This window comes from Ictalurus furcatus, chromosome 28, assembly GCF_023375685.1.
Source record: "Ictalurus furcatus strain D&B chromosome 28, Billie_1.0, whole genome shotgun sequence".
NCBI classification, from domain to species: domain Eukaryota; kingdom Metazoa; phylum Chordata; class Actinopteri; order Siluriformes; family Ictaluridae; genus Ictalurus; species Ictalurus furcatus.
In genome coordinates, this window is record NC_071282.1 from 13,811,464 (window position 1) to 13,831,355 (window position 19,892).

Sequence of the window (19,892 nt, forward strand, 5' to 3'; positions counted from 1 at the left end):
GGTGAGGAGTACAAAGACAAAAATTAAGAGTACAAAGAAAAAAATTAAGTTATTTTAAAGAATAAAACTACATTTGTCTTTTTGTTGTGGACTGTATATACACCTTCATTTGTATTGAATGAGTATGAATTGTGGAATTGTGATGGCAAATTAAGAACACACGAAGGGTGCAGAGCAAATGTTCTCTCTCGGAGCCGCTATAAATTTAAGGTTCTTCTTTGGCCAAATATTTACCTTACCTATGTGTGTGTAAAGAATGCTGATATGGGATATGAAACATAACCAGTAGTCAATGTGCAAGCAACCAGTTGAATGGTGAATTTATGCTACTCTGTTGAATTCATATATTTGTACATCTGACTTTGAAAGAGTCAGTGCCTCCCCAGCCACGAACCTCACCGCACGTCACTGCAAATATCTTTAAAAGCACCCATTACGTTGTCTCTTCATCGCGCTTTTTACAGTGAATTGCAAGCAGCAGCTCCGCCATACCACAAGAGGGCAGCATGACCAAGCAAGTCTTCCATTAACTTCACCGTACACAATGAGGCCATTCTTTATATTGATCTTTATTGCAACTGTACAAATGACATGTTGTAAAAACACAGTATTCATATCCAAAATGTTGTCAGTGTGTAATTTCCATATGGATCATTGAGTAGGTTATAATATTTACATAGTGTGGCTAAGAATAACATTTACTTTTTACAAAGAAATGTTGCCATTACATATTTTCTTTTCTTTTCTTTCTTTCTTTCTTTCTTTCTTTTTTTTTTTTTACCAAGTAAGTTCTATTTAAATAGCATACTAATCCTCAAAAACACAGTTGAAGACAATATCAACACTGATGTATTGATTTTAATGTGCATTTAAAATGAAAGTGACCTACCTTTAAGTCAGCAAAAACTTTAGACTAAAGAAGTGGCTCCAATTTTGCTCTCAGGAGTTATTTCATATTCTATGAATATGCAATATGAAACACGACCAACCATTCACACTGACTACCTTCCACTAATAAACCCATATTGCATGGCCTGTATTTGCACACGGCAACCTGAACGGCTCTTATATTTCATGCAGTAGCACTTATCTGTCATGTGTTCAACACTAATTCAGATTTTCAAAAGTTTTCTGCTCCTATGTTGCTTAAAAGGATGTGGCAAAACTGCTGCAGTAACACTTTCCACACTTTAACAAGCCTGAGCACTCAAATTAATGGCCAGGAGGTGCCATGTTATTTTGATATAAGTCTGAGAGGCTCTTAAAATGTACTTGTTACCAATTCTACAATCACCAATGTACTATCAGTGCATTTGCATTTCATTTTGAGATTTTTCAATCAAATCCTTGATAAAATTTTTAAAACGCTTCTATACATTGGGAATTAGTGTTCGTATAGATGTAAGTTACAGCCATCTTATTACTTATGTACTTTTACTTACTAATGTACACTTGTTAGCTGTCCTATGTTTGGTTACTAGCAACAGAGCTAGCTATATAGTTAACCAACTTGAAAATTGTGTACATACACAAAGAAAAATTGTTCTATGAACTACCTCGCAGCTTACTATATTCGATATATAATATACTCGATAAATATAATGCTAATATTTCTTCCTCCATTTTTGACTGCCTCATTATAACCAAAGCTGTTGGATTAGAGTGCAAATATTTCTCTTTTTTATTATCTTTTTTTATATTGTTATATTTTGAAGAAAGAAAAAAAAAAAACACCCCAATACTCAATGAAATATTCAGTGTCAGAATTAGTTTGATGTGATGATTTGAATTTAAATAAATGAATGTCAATTTTGAAAGGGAAAGATTTCCTGTTTCACTGGTTGGCCTTACAGTCTATAGACTGGATTTGGTCTGTGAGCTGCTAGTTGCTGACCTCTATAGGCTATTTTCATTCGTGGCTGAATATAAAAAAAAATTGTGTCAGAAATGTATTAATAAAGAGTTATTTGCACTAGATCGTGCCATGTGCAAATATATATGTACTTATATGTATGTATATATATTGTAAGTCCAGTCTTATCGGGAAAGCGCCGCTGTGGGTGCAGATTTTCATTCCATCCAAGCAGAAGCCACACCTGAGTCTATTGAAAGCCAATATCAACTGATTAAACAGGTGGAATCAGGCATGGCTCCTGCTTGGTTGGAATGAAAACCTGCACCCACACCGGCCCTTTCCAGATAAGATTGGACACCCCTGCTCTAAGTGCTCTCAGAAAAAAATAAAAGTCCTCCAAAGCTTCCATGATTGCCTAAGCAATTGAAATGTGCATCAGACAAAATGTAGCTTGGATCAGTGTTCAAATATATTTTCATAGTTCCTAGTTCTGTTACACTGGACTAGATGCCAGGGGTTCTGTCTCCTGCCGTGACGGGACCATACGAGTGTGGGGCCTCCGTCGGCTGATTTCACGTAGGAACCCACGCCGGCTGGGCTCTGGAGAGAGTGATGCACATCATATGTATCAAAGCATACATTTCTTACACCTCAAGGGCTAAGCATTAAATTTGTCAACATACTAATAGGCATTTATTTTGAACCATAGATTTTTTTCAATGATGATTACCTCTTTGAGGTCCAGTCTGCATCACTGTGTTGCATTCTCCAGGATCCTCGCTGATGATGCCCAGGTTGCGGTTCCATTTTTTCCAGTTGACTTCTTCCACTCTGCAAAATGCACAAATGCACCAATTACTGCCCACCATCTAAAAGCAACTGGTTGGTGATAATCAATTTACCAGTAATTATTATGTTTAGAGTGTGTTATGTTTAGAGTGTATTGTAAAATCAAAGCGATCAGGGGACTGCTCCAAGTGCCATCCTTCTACACACTTGTACACAAAAAAATACTTCCTTGCCACCTTCGCCTCTGGGGTCTAAAATCAATATCTGGATTTCTGTAAAAGCGGCTTTATGATCATGTGTATTGTTAGAAGTGCTGTACAAATGAAGGTGAACTGAAATGTAATTGAATGAAAAGTGGAAGTTGCTAATCAAAACCATCCTTGAGTTAAAAAGTACCATTTTAGATTAAATTAGAAGTCAGGATTTATTTTAATATGGTTTTGTAGGTAAATGTATACGAATTTACACGTCTCCATTTGTTTGAAATTGGTTACCGTTTTCAGAGTTTTAGGATTTAAGGATATATATTAACATTAAATATTGGTATTTCATTCAACCTTACTGGTATGATATTGAACAAAATACGACCACAACACTTTTGTTTCATTTAATACATATAAATTTTTCCCATGAGATCCAGTTCTTTAAATTCTACTTTAGAGTAATTTTAATGCATTAGGAACAAATGAGACTAATATTCTGTACTTTCTTTACATTTAATTCTATTACTTCAGATAACATTACATTGAACTGATAACCCATCCTCTAAATTGTTCCAGACATACCACACCATGCCACCCTTTCATTTCCTGTCAAACTATCTATACATCTATAGCTACAAAAAATTTTCCGTTAACCTGAGACACCAGCGCCAGTCGTCCTGTCTTTTGCCCAGGTTCCTCCTTACTCCTGAGCGCAACTTGTTCTTCAGACAGCATGCGTATCTCTCCAGATCCAATATGGTGATGGCACGCTGGGAAAACACAAACATTTACTGTTACACTGTTCACTGGCATAAAATATGTGACATCATTACCAAGGACTGACAAGTTAAACAAATACCCTGTTATAAGTTGCAAATTTTGGTCTAATAATGGGACCACATTCACATATTTTAGTTAACTACAGAGCTGATAAACGATTCACCCCTACCCATTCTACCTGAGGTAATGTCCGTCAAGCTTGGCACGGTTCATACAATTGATTTTTATAAAGTAAACATTACACGCAATCATAAGAGATTTTTTAAGGCGAACAATTTATCATTCTTGAAAAAAATCTGTTATCAAATTGCTCTCAGGTTCCAGGTTTCTTCAGATATAAATATGAGCATGCACATAAGCAAAAAGAGACATATGGTTGTTGATCCCCACAGTGGATATAAAAAAAACCCATCAAGCAGCTTAAAATATCATATAATCCATTTTCATAAAATAATTTAAACTTCTTATTTCATTTCATGAGGGTGCCAATAATTCCGCTGGATGCTGCATATATACCTGTAGTTTCCAGATACCGGTGCTTTCCTTGGACATCTTCTCCACAGTCTTGCTCATCAGAGCAATCAGCATGTTCAGCAGCAGAATGTACGTGAGCACAATGTAGGTTATAAGTAGCACATAAAATACGTGTTTATACTCGTACTTCTCCGTGAACTCCAGGTCGCCCATGCCTATAGTGAACTTAAACAGCTCCAGAGTGGTGAAGGCGATGGTTTTAAAGGTGGGTTTGTTGCAGCCTTCAGCTGGGTTCGGATTGTCTGTAAAAAAAGACCGCCCATGCGTGCGGTTATTCTGGGCTGGTCCATTAAGCTCTTCAGGGTCATCTTTGAGTAGAGTCACGACAGCTGTTTGGAGAGCAACAGAAAAGAAACATTTTAGTGACTGGGATGACCATTTGTGGAGCAGAGAATGACAATTGAGTAAATGGTACCTGCTGAAAATCCAAAGAGAAAGACCACGTATACGAAGAGGAAGCGCAAGATGTCGCTAAGAATCATCTAGTAAACAAATTGAAAGGAGTCAGAATATGTATTCTTAACCTGAGATCCTCAATAGTTTAAGATGGGGACAGAGCCACAGTGTACGACCGTCAAACGTGTTAGTCAGGAAGTGTTCGTTTTAGCGAAAAGAAAAGAAAATCAGTCACCTTCTGGATCATAACGCTGTAGATGCCCATGTGTCGGGTTCCTCTAGAAAAGTAGAGCACATTAACCCAGCACAGAGCCACACTGAGCACCAGGAAGGCAAGATACTCGTTCATCCCACCGCAATACAGCCCCGCACAGATGATAAAGAATACAGCCTGCAATAAACTACAGTACCAGAAGACATGAAAATAATATGTGGCATATACAGTGGATAGAAAAAGTTTACACCCCCCTGGTAAAATTGCAGATTTTTTGTGATTAAGCCAAGATAAATCATGTTATGTAGAATCCAACAAAATTCAAACAGAACTAAAATAGAAACGATTTATGAAAAAATAATAAAACGTACAATACCCTGGCTGAATTAGTGTGCACACCCTTTTCTAATGGGGCAAGAATTATCATACAGCTGTCCTCAATGAAGAAATTCTGATTATTCCCAAATAAAGATCAACTGTTTCTGTACAATTTTCTTGGCATCTTCCTGGTTTCATCTGGCTGTTGAAGCCATGGTCCACAAAGAGCTACAAAGCATGTACACTCACTGTCGACAGGTATCGATCAGGAGAGGGTTACAAAAGAATTTTCAAAACATTAAATGTACCATGGAACACCGTAAAGACCATCATCAACCAGTGGAGAAAATGGGGCACCACAGTGGCATTACCAAGAACATGACATCCCTCAAACGTACTTGAGGGATGTCAAGAGACCTATGGAAACATTTACGGAGTTGCAGGAATATCTGGCAAGTGCTGATTACTCTCTACATGTGACAACAAGCTCTTATATTCTTCCATATTAGACAAAAACCCTTTCTCACAAAATAAAATGTCACCCCCAAACCATGTGGCAAAATGTGTTATGGTCTGATGAGACAAGGTAGAATTGTTGGGCATAACTCTAAAAGATATTTTTGGCACAAAAAATAGACAACTTATCACCCAAAGAACACTATACCCACAGTGAAGCATGGTGGTGGAAGCGTGGTGCTATGGGGCTACTTCATTTCAGCTGGCACTGAGGCTCTAGTCAAGATAGGAGGAATCTTCTGACCTTCCAGCAGGATAACAACCCAAAGCACAAATCCAAGTCAACAAATTAATGGCTTCAGATGAAGAAGATCGATGTTTTGGAACGACCCAGTCAAACCACAGATCTTGTGCAAGCAGATATTAATATATTATTATATGTTTTGAGCTTTTTTTTTCCATAAAATATTTCCATTTGTTTTTTTTTCTCCTAAATTTAGTTGGTTGATATATCACATTAAAAGTGAAAAGAGACCTGACACTATTTGTCTTTGTTTCATTTTTTTTTCTTTTTTTACATCACAAATACCTGCAGTTTTAACAGGGGTGTGCAGACTTTTTATGTCCACTGTATTTATTTCCGTGTTTGAGGACAGATATTGGTAAAAAAAAAAAAAAATTAAAAAAAAAAGTTAATCTAAGTTAGTATATACTTTATGATGTCCTGTGTCACTAGGAACGTATTTGCGATCTACAATTTCACTGTTTGTTACAGTCAAAATTTATCCTATATACTGTATGTAAATATATTTTTTAAAAAGTTCGAGCACTCACAAAAGCAGCTCAGAATACCCGTCTACCAGCAGTGTTTTCAGACTTGGCCGCTTTCTCTTTATATTCATCAGCTACAAGAAATCATAAGTCATCGTTAGACTAATGTTAGACTAATTAATGTTTATATTTTTTTAACACAAGTAAATGATACACACCACACTGATGAAGAAGTAGAGTGATCCGATAGCCATGATGACCTGTCCGACAAACAGTAAGTAGCCATCTGGAATATTTGCCTCAACGTTTTTCTGAGTATATTTCTTAATTGGAAATGGGGGCTAGATTGACAAATAAAATGTAGATCAGTTAATGATAAGACATTTATGTTAAGGTGATATTTGTCGTGCATAGGAGTTTTAAAAAATGATTCATTATTTGTCCAAATCGATCTGACTAGCTGTGGCCTCGACTCACTCTTTTTTCACTCGTTCCTTCTTCACGGTAATAAGACACAGTTGTGAAGATGATGAGGTATATGATATAAACAATAAACTTGAAGAGGAATATCCGGTGGGCGTATCTGTTCCATTTGTCTTCCAGCAGTTTATTAAGTGGCTCAGTTTGGAGCATCTCGAGACGATTCTGAAACAAGAGACCAAAGCATTACCAACTCTGTTCAGGATACCTGGATGTTTGTACAGAATGCTTCTTAGTCTAATTGTAATTGGCTTGAATATAAAGACTGCATTATTTACAAAACAATTAGCAGCCGAATTCATAAATAATGAATATGTACAGTAAGTTCATAGTGTGCATTACAGCAAAGTTAAGTGTATCGGCAAATTAAGGCTTATTACTGCAGAGTATACTTCTCTTACAGGTATTTCTGTGCCATAAACAACTATCTCCAGGACAGAGTTTGGCTCGTAGGAGTCCACAGAGTCCAGGTCATATAGTGAAGCGTACACCGGGCCATACGCCCACTCTGTGAACTTTCGGGACAGATGCCTGCACTCTTCTTGCGGGAACTCGCGATGCAGAATGTGTTCAAACAACTGGAGGAAAAAAGAAAAAAAACATGTAGTATGTTTCATGTGATCTCAATGAGTTTGACCATGGCATGGTTATTGGTGCCAGATAGACTGGTTTAATAATTTTCAGAAACTGCTGATTTCCTGAGATTTTCACACACAACAGTCACTAGAAATTACACAGAAACATGTGAAAACAAACCAAAAAACATCTAGTGAGCAGCAGTTCTACTAGGGAAACACCTTGTTGATGAGAGATGTCAGAGGAGAATGACCAGACTTGCTTGAGCTACGTAGGAAAGGCTACGGTAACTCAAATAACCCCTCTTTACAACTGTGGTGAGCAGAAAAGCATCTCAGAGCACACAATATGCCAAATTTTGAGGCAGATGGGCTACAACAGCAGAAGACCACATCTGGTTCCACTCCTGTCAACCAAGAATATGAATCTCAGGCTACAGTGGGCACGGGCTCACTGAAACTTGAAAAAGATCAGGCAACATTTTCCTAATCTTCAACTGTCCAGTTTTGGTGAGTTCATATAGCCAAGTCTCACTCTTACTTCAGTGGATAATCTCACATGGATATTGTAGATTTATACCTGAGAACCGCTGCTGTAATCATAAAGATTGACCTATGCTCCATGATGCCTATTCACAATATTTCACAGCATACTCATACTGAACATCCTTTCAACACCCTTTACTCTTCTACAGTAGTATATTGTAATGATCTATCATCACACTATCCAGTATCACCCAGAAGAGGAGATTTTCCTTATCACTTTTGTCTCTGGCTTCTTCATTAGGGATTTAAATTTTTAAATGAAACTACTTTATGACAATGTCTATTGAAGTTAATTGTTAAGGCACAGATACCTTTACATGTGATAACACTGTGGGAGAGACACTTGGAGTGAAGCTTTATCATTTAATGCATGAATGAGTTTGGTACACATATGCGTAACTGCTGCCTTAGGGTACGAATCTTAAAAAGAGGAAGAATGTCTGAAGAACAGTCATGTGTAATTCCTACACTGCTGTAGTAGACAATATTTTCCTGTTCTTTTTCTGATGAAATTGTAGGGGGAAAACATCACAAGACTGAATAGAATGAATAAGCCATTTGAAATCAGGAACCACCAATATAAATATGGAATTGTTCAAGACTTTACTAAAACAAATCAGTGTTCCTCAAGCCAGTCCTAGATTCCCCCTATCCTGACCACATGCTCTTTTCCAGCTTCTAACACAGCCAAAAATGTGGATACCAGGAAGGCTTTGATAATCTCTGAATAAACTGCATAAACTCCACATTCATTGTGAATTGTACCCCATTTTTTTAAGCCGGGAAGCTTGATCAAGTCACTCATTATTTAGCATTTATAGTACCTTTCATGTACTGATACACTCTTACCCCAATCCTTCCTAGCTTCGCAGCCAGCTTGATGGAAGTAAGTCCCTGATTGTTCTCAATGTCCTCCAGCTTCTTTTCTTTGGGATTCTTAGCGGCGTCTTTGGTAAGAATGTAGTCGTACATGGAAATGACGAAGTCTGTATTTTCAGGGCTGTTATCAGCCACCATCACAAGCGCATGAAGAACCGTGTTGCCCAGAGTGTCCGTACGCCTCACGTCTGCTTTATCCATCAGCAGGTCCACTATGTCTTTCTGATTAGTACACGCTGCCAGAGAAAGAGGAAGCTCCCCTGTGGAAAAGAGTTAGTTTATTTATTTATTTATTTATTTATTTATTTATTAATGAACATGTGAAATGTTGTATATTCTTGATTAAGCTACAAAGAAAACATGGTTTTATATATACAGGTGCATTTAAAAAAATTTGAATATCAGGGAAATGTTAGTTTTTTTCTGTAATTTAATTCAAAAAGTGGAACTTTCATATATTCTAGATTCATTACACATAAAGTGAAATATTTCAAGCAGTTTTTTGTTTTAATCTTGATGATGGTGGCTTATAGCTCACAGAAATCAAATATCCAGTATCACAAAATATTAGAATAATCTCTATAACTACTATAATTTCCTATAGTAAACATTCTATGCTATTATAGTAAACATTCCTATAACACAAGGGATTTTTTTTTTTTACCTCACCGTCACTTACCAAAGTAGAAACATGCTTCACCAAGTGGTTGGAAGAATGTCCCACAAGCCTTTGCATGGACATCAGCCCCTTTCTGAATGAGCAGCTCAACATAACGCTTGTTCCTCCTCTCAATGGCTATATGAAGAGCTGTCTGTCCTTCACAAATCACACAAAAACAACACCTTGTACGTATGTAACTATTGCACAACAGCTACCCACCTGTGGAAGTTAGAGCTAGCATTTTCTTCTTCCAATACGTGTTAAGATGTGAAGCTCTTGAGTGGCAGAGCAGAAAAGTAATGACCTTAGCATTGGGAGATTGTAAGTTTGAATCCTGATGATGCCAAATCTGTTGTGGTCATGTGACCAAAACAGCATATTGTGTCTTGCTGTCTCGATGGGGATGGTGGCATTACTCTCTCAGATCAGAACAACACTAGCTGTGGTTAAGCTGGACTGTGAAGTCATGGACAGGCATTCTGATGGAAGTCTGAATTTTGGTGAGTGTAATGTCAAATGCAAAACTGTGCTGGGGAGAAATAATGGTCTAGAGATGTTTTTTGGTTGGTTCAAACGATGTTCTAGTGATGTCATAACAGCATACAGCTTTGCGGTAGATTGGGGATGGCCTCACAATATGGCCTTTCTTTTTACAGTATGATGGGTTCATTTGTTAATGCAGAGTGGAAGAACCTGACCTCACCAAACATTTTTGGTGTGAATTGGAGACATTTGTGACCAAATCTCAATTCTTGTGATTGAATGGAAAGAAACCCCCACTGGACTAGATATTATTTAGGTGGTGGACCTTTCTCAGCACAGGTGAGTGAGCAACATATTGCATAATAATGGTGTACCTATAGGGTAGGTAGAAATGCAAATTTGGTAATATATGCTACTGACATTAACAGAACAATTTCAAATTTTCATACCTTCATAGTAGGGATCTGTATATGCTGCGTTCACTAGCTTATCCAGATGTCCCATTCTATCTGCGATACCCAGCAAGTGTTCCACTGCTTTGTTATCTCCATTTTTCAGGTTTAGCAGAGCCTTCATCAGGGCTGTCTTCCCATTGGGCCGATCTAAGGGACATGGGACATGGGACAATAATCCTATTGTTACTATAATCCTCAACTATAAGTAAGTGCACTGATTTTCTATACATATATGTGTAGTTTGACACATAGTTCTTACATTCATTGTTTGTCAGCTTCTTATGTGTTTTAAGCAGATACTCCTCCAGGCTCTCCAGCCTAGTGACATCACCACTGGACACGGCATCAAAAAGCCTCTTAATGTCAAACCTCTCGTGCTGATCTGGTTCGGCTTTTATCCCTTGTATGTCACTGCAGAAAGAACAAACATGAACCCTTTATGTTCACTTAGTTATGGATGTGTTGTTGACCCACATCTGATTATCTAAATATACATTTTTTGGAAAATATACAGTAATTATTATTTTCATTTCAGTTATTAGTAACATGAACAATTGGAAAGGAACCTATATACCTACAAAGCCCATAAACCTTCAAGTTCTAAACATGAATACAATAGTTTCCTAACCTGTGATGTTGTTTAAGCATGTGCAATTAATGAATTGTTCTATACATCAATGTATAGATCAGGAAGCCAACTCTGTACAGTACCAGTATCTTTGCATTTAAATGGAATGGTGTTTTCCACCCAAATGTACTTAGAAACAAATGCAAATGTGGCTTCCCACCTATATTCTGACAAATTCTGCCTTCTGCATTATGGTTGGTTAAGACTTGGACTGGATACTTAACTCAACACGTCATTCATATCACTGTAGATAGACAGTTACAGTTGTGCTCATAAATTTATATACACATTGCAGAATCTGCAAAATCTAAATAATAAAAAAAATAAGAGGGATCATAAAAATTGCATTTAGTTAGTTATTTAGTCCTGACCTGAATAAGCTATTTCACATAACAGATGTTTACATATAGTCCACAAGACACAACACTAACTGAATTTATACAAATGATCCAGCTCAAAAGTTTACATACGCTTGATTCTTAATACTGTGTGTCGTTACCTGGATGATTAACGACTGTTTGTATGTTTTGTGATAGTTGTTCATGAGTTTCTTGTTCGTCGTGAGCAGTTAAATTACCTACTGTTCTTCAAAAAAATCCTCCAGGTCCTGCACCTTCTTTGCTTTTCCAGCATTTTCTGCATATTTGACCCCTATCCAACGGTGGCTATATGGTGTTGAGAGCCTTCTTTTCACACTTAGGACTTGTGGACTATACGTAAACATCTGTTATGTGAAATAGCTTATTCAGGACAGTACTAAATACAAAACAAAATGCAATTTTTATGATCCTTCTTATTATTTTTCTTATTATTAACATTTTGCATATTCTGCAAGGAGTATGTAAATTTATGAGCACAACTGTACAGTTTGCAATGCACCAGCCACATTTTTCCCCACCCATATTTTGGCAAATCTCTTTCACTTCCCTCTTATTGGACATCCCTTGAGTCTGGCTGCTCAATTGTATAATCGACTGCTGGTAAAGAAGAACTACTATCCAATCCTACCACAGGTGGTACAAATAATTGTAGCACAAAAGGTGTGATTTGTTAGAATACTAGTTGTGAAAATAACATGAGTTTCCTTCACCTGTTCCTCTTTTAAGTTTATTGGTGGTCGCTGGACCACATCTTAAATGTACATTATCACCTGTCAGTCTATTAGTCAGTCAGTGAGAGACACTAATGCCACTTGGCAATCCAGCATATAAACCATGTTACACTTGGTATTCAAGTGATGGAATGAATACCTTATTACTACTTTAACCACACATGCTGTAGGTACATAATAGACACATGACTTCTACTCACCCAGAAAAGTTCAGGTTGATTCGGACTTGGCAAGCAAAATCACCATGATCCTCTGCAAGTTCAGTATCCATTGGTGCTTTGGCCTTTCCATACGCTTGACGATCCTTTTTGGTTGCTTTGGTCTTAGTCCTCTCCTCATCCGTCCTGTCATCTGTGTCCAAAGAAAAGGGTTCCATACTTTTCCTTGTTGTCTTTAGTGTCACAATTCTGAGTAAAGAAGGGAAAATTTAGGTTCATCACATGAGTTGATGAAAAATACAAATATTAGAAATGTTATTGAGTCAAACAATAAATTCTAAGTCATATTCATTTCCATTCTCATTTGTAGGCCAGATTAGTTTACTGATTCTGAATATATTATTGTATAAGATGTTTGCTTCTTGTTGGGCAGTGTAATTTGCCTAAATATAATACATTTTAGAGTGAAAAAAGAAGCTTTTCCCCATACTAAAGATATAAACTGTGAGGCAGGAAGCAAAGGAACAAAAAAAAGAAGAAACTGAAACTGAGGTCATATGTTTGTTGAATAACATTGCCACAACCACTGTTCACACAAACTAACCCATGGGGTATGTCCCAAAATATGTCTATTTGCTGAATAAAAGGTCAGACATTTTAGCTTTCCAAATGCTGCATTTTTACTATTTCAAACCCTACAGCAGAGGTTCTTTTTAGAAAGATAGAAAGCTAAAACCCTAAACCCATCTATATGACCATTGAGGAACCTTTTTTAAAGGGTACAAACGTATACCATTCTTTCTTATGAGACTTTTTGAAAATTATAATATTAAAGTGTTCATACAATGTACTCTCAGTGGCCGAGCGACTTTGTGTATTACCCAGAGCTAAAAGTATTACCAATAATACATATAGCTTTTAATACAGAGAAACAGCAACTGGTTTACAAATGTGAAATTCAAATGTTTCTATCATGAAGTAAAATGTTAGCTATGTTATCTGAAACATACAGTATAACCAGAGATTGTATTCATTTATTGACGCCTAGCAAATGCTGTTAGGCTTAACTGATCATGGCTATTTATGTAGGGTGCTATCTTGCTAACTTCTAAATGCCTGTTAGTTAGCATGATTTAGTCTGTCTACAGAATGGGCTACAAGCAGTAGTAAAAAAACAAACAAACAAACAAAAAAACCCAAAAAGGAAAACAGAGAGGACTGGATAAGTGCTAAAGTAAATACTGTACATGTGTATAAATATGTGTGTTTTAGCACATGGAGGAAGAAGCTTAATTAGTAGCTTAGCTAGAATGATACCTTTCTCCTTCAGACTTAGCTAGCAAGATACCTTTCTCCTTCATTCATGCTAATTCATGAACTAATTAGTCAGCTCCTAGCTAGCTAGGCTCACGTACTAGCCTAAGTAATGCTGGTTGTCATCATGATTATCACGTACCATTTATGAAGGTTATCAGTAATAAATATTGTAAGTGATTTCACATGGCAATAATAATCTGAAAGCAATTGAAATAGTAGCGATTGAAACAGTCTTCATGTATTCTGCTTTAAATGATGCCTTGGCTGTTATAAAGAAAATTATTATTATATTGTGATATAATCTCAATGTAGCTTGTCGCAACATACTTGTTATTTTAAGCTTCCTTGGTGACTGTTTTTCTGTTTTTTTTTTTTTTTTTAACTTAAATTCTTGAAGTTTTCTATTAGTACTGTTCTACTCAGTAAAGCCCCAGTGTTTTTACTGATTCACCAGAGTAGATTAGTTTCATTGGGCTGTGAACAGCATTTCTTCAGCTTTATTATACCAAGTGCTAGATAAATTAAACTTATTAATTCTTTATATGAGTATGTATACTGTTCTGATTATATTAGTGTACCTGTACTGATTAGATTTAGGGTTGCGTGCAAAAGTTTGCACCCCTAATTCCAAAATGTTACAAATTATATGTAGGTGTATCCTGTAATATCCCAATAATTTCAAACATAAGAAAAAAACTCAGTCCCAATGTTAATGACTAAATATTCGGTTAGCGTGTTCAATACTTTTTTTCCTGTGTCATTCCAATTTATTACACATAACTTTATTTATGGACTTTAATGTTGTGAATTCTTTATATTTCCAGATTTCTTGACTTAATACTGATGTCTGGTGAAAATTTCATGTGAATAGCCTCATTGGAAATATATTCACTGAAAAAAATGTTGACACGTTCAATACTTATTTCCCCCACTGTAACTGTAAATGTAGATATAACTTAATATATTTCCAAGAAATAAAGAGGAAGCCAAATTTTATGATACAGATGGAAAAGCAGAAAGCAAATGGGGAAAAAATGAGAAGTCTAAGTGGTGGTTTTAGGACTGTGTGGATCCCTAATATTGTAAGCGTCTTTGTATTTTGTTACCACAGCAACGGTTCCCATGATATGATGATGTAGGCTTTTTCCAAACTGTTGCCACAAAATTAGAGGCACATGATTGTCTAGAATAACTACAGTGAGGGAAAAAAGTATTTGAACCCCTGCTGATTTTGTACGTTTGCCCACTGACAAAGAAATGATCATTCTATAATTTTACTGGTAGATTTATTTGAACAGTGAAAGACAGAATAACAACAAAAAAAATCCAGAAAAATGCATGTCAAAAATGTTATAAATTGATTTGCATTTTAATGAGGGAAATATGTATTTGACCCCTCTGCAAAACATGACTTAGTACTTGGTGGCAAAACCCTTGTTGGCAATCACAGAGGTCAGACGTTTCTTGTAGTTGGCCACCAGGTTTGCACACATCTCAGGAGGGATTTTGTCCCACTCCTCTTTGCAGATCTTCTCCAAGTCATTAAGGTTTTGAGGCTGATGTTTGGCAACTCGAACCTTCAGCTCCCTCCACAGATTTTCTATGGGATTAAGGTCTGGAGACTGGCTAGGCCACTTCAGGACCTTAATGTGCTTCTTCTTGAGCCACTCCTTTGTTGACTTGGCCGTGTGTTTTGGGTCATCGTCATGCTGGAATACCCATCCACGACCCATTTTCAATGCCCTGGCTGAGGGAAGGAGGTTCTCACCCAAGATTTGAGGGTACATGGCCCCGTCCATCGTCCCTTTGATGCGGTGAAGTTGTCCTGTCCCCCTAGCAGAAAAACACCCCCAAAGCATAATGTTTCCACCTCCATGTTTGACGGTGGGGATGGTGTTCTTGGGGTCATAGGCAGCATTCCTCCTCCTCCAAACACGGCGAGTTGAGTTGATGCCAAAGAGCTCCATTTTGGTCTCATCTGACCACAACACTTTCACCCAGTTGTCCTCTCAATCATTCAGATGTTCATTGGCAAACTTCAGACGGGCATGTATATGTGCTTTCTTGAGCAGGGGGACCTTGCGGGCGCTGCAGGATTTCAGTCCTTCACGGCGTAGTGTGTTACCAATTGTTTTCTTGGTGACTATGGTCCCAGCTGCCTTGAGATCATTGACAAGATCCTCCCGTGTAGTTCTGGGCTGATTCCTCACTGTTCTCATGATCATTGCAACTCCACCAGGTGAGATCTTGCATGGAGCCCCAGGCCAAGGGAGATTGACAGTTCTTTTGTGTTTCTTCCATTTGCGAATAATCGCACCAACTGTTGTCACCTTCTCACCAAGCTGCTTGGCAATGTTCTTGTAGCCCATTCCAGACTTGTGTAGGTCTACAATCTTGTCCCTGACATCCTTGGAGAGCTCTTTGGTCTTGGCCATGGTGGAGAGTTTGGAATCTGATTGATTGATTGCTTCTGTGGACAGGTGTCTTTTATACAGGTAACAAGCTGAGATTAGGAGCACTCCCTTTAAGAGTGTGCTCCTAATCTCAGCTCATTACCTGTATAAAAGACACCTGGGAGCCAGAAATCTTTCTGATTGAGAGGGGGTCAAATACTTATTTCCCTCATTAAAATGCAAATCAATTTATAACATTTTTGACATGCGTTTTTCTGCATTTTCTTGTTGTTATTCTGTCTCTCACTGTTCAAATAAATCTACCATTAAAATTATAGACTGATCATTTCTTTGTCAGTGGGCAAACGTACAAAATCAGCAGGGGATCAAATACTTTTTTCCCTCACTGTATGTATCCTGTAGCATTACAATTTCCCTTCACTGGAACTAAGAGGCTAAAACTTGTTCCAACATGACAAGACCCCTGTGCACAAAGCAAGATCTCTGAAGACATGGCTTGCCAAGGTTGGTCTGGAAGAACTCAAGTGGCCTGCACAAACTCCCTCCCTCAAGCCAACTGAACACCTTTGGAATGAATTGGAATGCTGACTACACCCCAGGCCTCCTCACTCAGCATCAGTGCCTGACCTCACTAATGCTATTGTGGCTGGATGAGCACAAATCTCCACAGCTAAGCCTTCCCAGAAGAGTTGAGCTTAATATAACAGCAAATAATGGAATATATCTGTAATGGGATGTTCAACAAGCACATATGATTGTAATGGTCAGGCGTCCACAAACTTTTGGCCTCATAGTGTAGCTGTATACTGTGAGTTCTAGCTCATATGCTCTTGTCAGAAATGCCCACAGATAATTCAAGAATTATATTAATAATTTTACATTAACAAAATAAAAGTGGCGCAAATTAATGACAAATTAATGGGGAAAAAAACAACATAAAATATCTTACTACTGAAGGGATGAACACTATTCTTCTATAAGGGATTCCTTTTAGTTGTGATGTTTTCATGATGGCAGTAGAGAGGTGTTTGATTGGGATGCGTTATGGTGACCGTTAAGGCCATAGCATATGATTTACATTATTGTTATATTCAGCAAATAATTCAGTGAGCCCACTGTAGGGGACTTGAACAACCCTGAACTGCCCAGTTCTGTAATAGGATTATATATAATTACATTATACTATGTTTGCTATATAATTGCATTCAGTTTCTTGCTTTAAATAAAAGTGTCTGGCAGATTGCTTCCTACATTTGCCATGGACAAACATGTAAAAACAGCCACTTGCATTTGCAGATGTGAAAACAACAGATAATGGTCAGATTGTTATGAGCACTACTAGGCCAAGCTGAGTTATGAATTATTAATGTTTCTTAATGCTGCTGTTACATGATGCTCTTATGCATTAGCCAGAATCAATAACTGTTTCATATATCAAGATTTAGATGCATTATCTCCTAGTGAAAAACTTTCAAATCAAAGTGCAAATCAAAACCAGGAACCAAACCAAATGACATAAATTAGCATGAGAGCAGGGAGCTGAGAGATGGGCACAGGGTGCAGGCATGCTAACCACATTACTGCACTTATCTTTCATATCATATTATTGATCGACTCTAAATGTATCGCAGATCTCTCTATCACTGGGGTGTGGCAGTTGTTTGTTAATCAAATGGCGTGTTTGTTTTGCAGATAATTAAGAAAATAATAATAATTTTTTTTTTAAAAAAACAAGAGTATAAAAAACTATATAAATAGCAACAACATATCACTGGCATGTGCATAATTATTTATCAATTGCATATTCCATGAGCATTAGCTAAAATAGGACAATTCAAGGCTTTCGATTTAAAGCTGGGGATGTATTTATGTGGAGGACAATGAAACATCTGTATTATAAAAGAGAAAATCACAGATAATGCTTATTTAAATAAAAATACATAAAATTAGATGAGTAGTGAGATGTGGAATTTGAACTTACCAAACACTCACTAAAATATCCAACCTGTGCTGAAGTTGAATTGAATTTGATCCCCAACTGTGTTAACACCTTCGAAACATCTTCTATTCTGGAACTCAGCCTTTCGGCTCGCTAAAAATGAAGCAGAAGAGGAAGTGATCACTCGCATGTGAGAGAAACGGAGAGAGAGAGACACACACACACACACACAGAGAGAGAGAGAGAGAGAGAGAGAGAGAGAGAGAGAGAGAGAGAGAGAGAGAGAGCATGGGTGATTTTCAGGTCCATCACAGATGTAAGAGAATCCCAAAGAGACCCCCAGACTCATTTAGGATTGATTTGCTCTTAGGTGACCTTCCTAATTTTTGCAGTTCAACATAAGACGCCTGCGACTTGTCTGTTGAGCTACTGAATTTAAAATGGTAAATTTTGCATTGTGCTGATAAAAATATATATCTAAATAGAGTGGCCTTTTCCTCATTAAACAAGATTAGGTACCAGGTTTTTTTTTATATATAATGACAGCAGATACATGCACTTATCAAATATCATCACTAGCTCAATTAAAAATGAGATACAAATTTAAAAAGAGCAAGGCTAAATATGTCCAGGTTTACATGTTTATTCAATGTTTAATGTTGTCATGTCATTCAGTCATTAACCAATCAAACAGGTTCTATTTTAGGATCAGAAATGGTATATTTTTTCTGTGTGTGTGTTACAATGTTGCATGATATGTAGCACACACTCAGCTGGTGTTTTGCAGATGTGGTTTTCTTAGAGCACGACATTACCCATTTCTGCACATTAACAAGGGCACACACACACATACAAATGTCAGACCCAACACCCTCATGTGATTTGGGGAAAAGAAACTGCACAAGTGAAACAGTCTACGCAAAACTGAAAACAGTTCAATGGAACCAGTGGGAAATTTGATGTAACGCAAAACATTTTGTTTTACATGAACTTGGAATGTGTTTTAAAAACCCCAAACCTATGTTATTATCAAATTCTAGTTGTTAGGTTAATGTTAGGGTTACGAAAGGTCCTCTCTATGTTTAAAACAGCATAGAACAAAATCAAACAGAAAAGGGTTCAGTTTTAGGCTCCTTTTTGTTGTAATTTGTATGCATTATTTTGACTCACTTCTCCACTGACATTAGCCAATTATACTTATTGGTTTGATCTGATACAGCATCACAGCTATGCATAATAGAAAACATAATTAAAGACATAAAAACCATAATATTCATTAACTCTTTATCTAAATTCTGATGAAACAGAAGTGCTGATCCTGAGTACTTAGTCTGCCCAATTATTTCACTCTAGAGCTTCCTGGCTATTCTATGAAACCAAAAGTTACATATAAGAACCTTGGTAGAACTCCACATGTTGGGCTAGCATGTGAGTCCCTTATATCATTTCTGAGAACTGAGCATTATCATGCTGAGAATCTGGTGCATGTTTATATAACTTAGATTAGACTACTATAATGTTTTGCTGGCTGGCTGCTCTGCTGCTTTTTTCAGGAAGCTTTCAACAAGCTATAATAAGCTGCTTGTTAAGTTGTGCACTGGTTACATAGTCCTACTTATGACATTTAAAGCTCTGAGTGGTTTAGATCACGCTTATTTTGCTGAGGCAGGCCTACTATTAGTACCCAGGATCACTTGCAGCTCAGTTGGTGGAAGATTTTTTAAAAAAAATATGTCACCCTTAAACTTGTGTTCTTGAGAACTTTAGACATCTTATAGGAGTTTTACTACTAATGTACATGTTTAGACTGCTGTATTGGTATTTCTTAGGCCTTCATCATATTAAATTATTTAATATGTTTAATATTTATTTAATAATTATTATTATTTATTTAATAATTATTATTTAATACTTTTTAATTGTTTCATTA

General features: G+C 37.0%; 1 protein-coding gene across 1 annotated transcript; it reads right to left on the minus strand.

The window, feature by feature from the left end:
- Positions 1 to 549: 549 nt before the first annotated feature.
- On the minus strand, positions 550 to 18,611 carry LOC128603776 (transient receptor potential cation channel subfamily V member 1). Its single transcript, XM_053618451.1, has 16 exons — positions 18,005 to 18,611; positions 12,335 to 12,541; positions 10,655 to 10,806; positions 10,390 to 10,542; positions 9,476 to 9,613; positions 8,767 to 9,056; positions 7,198 to 7,374; positions 6,794 to 6,961; positions 6,535 to 6,657; positions 6,380 to 6,450; positions 4,793 to 4,958; positions 4,577 to 4,643; positions 4,144 to 4,490; positions 3,502 to 3,617; positions 2,586 to 2,686; positions 550 to 2,455 (listed from the first exon to the last, which is right to left on the minus strand). Exons 2-16 carry the CDS (start codon positions 12,508 to 12,510, stop codon positions 2,349 to 2,351), a joined length of 2,352 nt encoding a protein of 783 aa, XP_053474426.1. The 5' UTR covers positions 12,511 to 12,541; positions 18,005 to 18,611; the 3' UTR covers positions 550 to 2,348.
- Between the last annotated feature and the right edge of the window lie 1,281 nt (positions 18,612 to 19,892).

What these genes read in the sequence shown, in the direction of transcription:
- LOC128603776 (XM_053618451.1), bottom strand. Translation starts at nt 12,510, where the DNA reads ATGGAACCCTTTTCTTTGGACACAGATGACAGGACGGATGAGGAGAGG. An exon ending in ATCAACCTGAACTTTTCTGG is followed by an intron (nt 10,807 to 12,334) that starts GTGAGTAGAAGT and finishes TTCTTTCTGCAG; the next exon opens with TGACATACAAGGGATAAAAG. An exon ending in TTTATGGCACAGAAATACCT is followed by an intron (nt 6,962 to 7,197) that starts GTAAGAGAAGTA and finishes CTCTTGTTTCAG; the next exon opens with AATCGTCTCGAGATGCTCCA.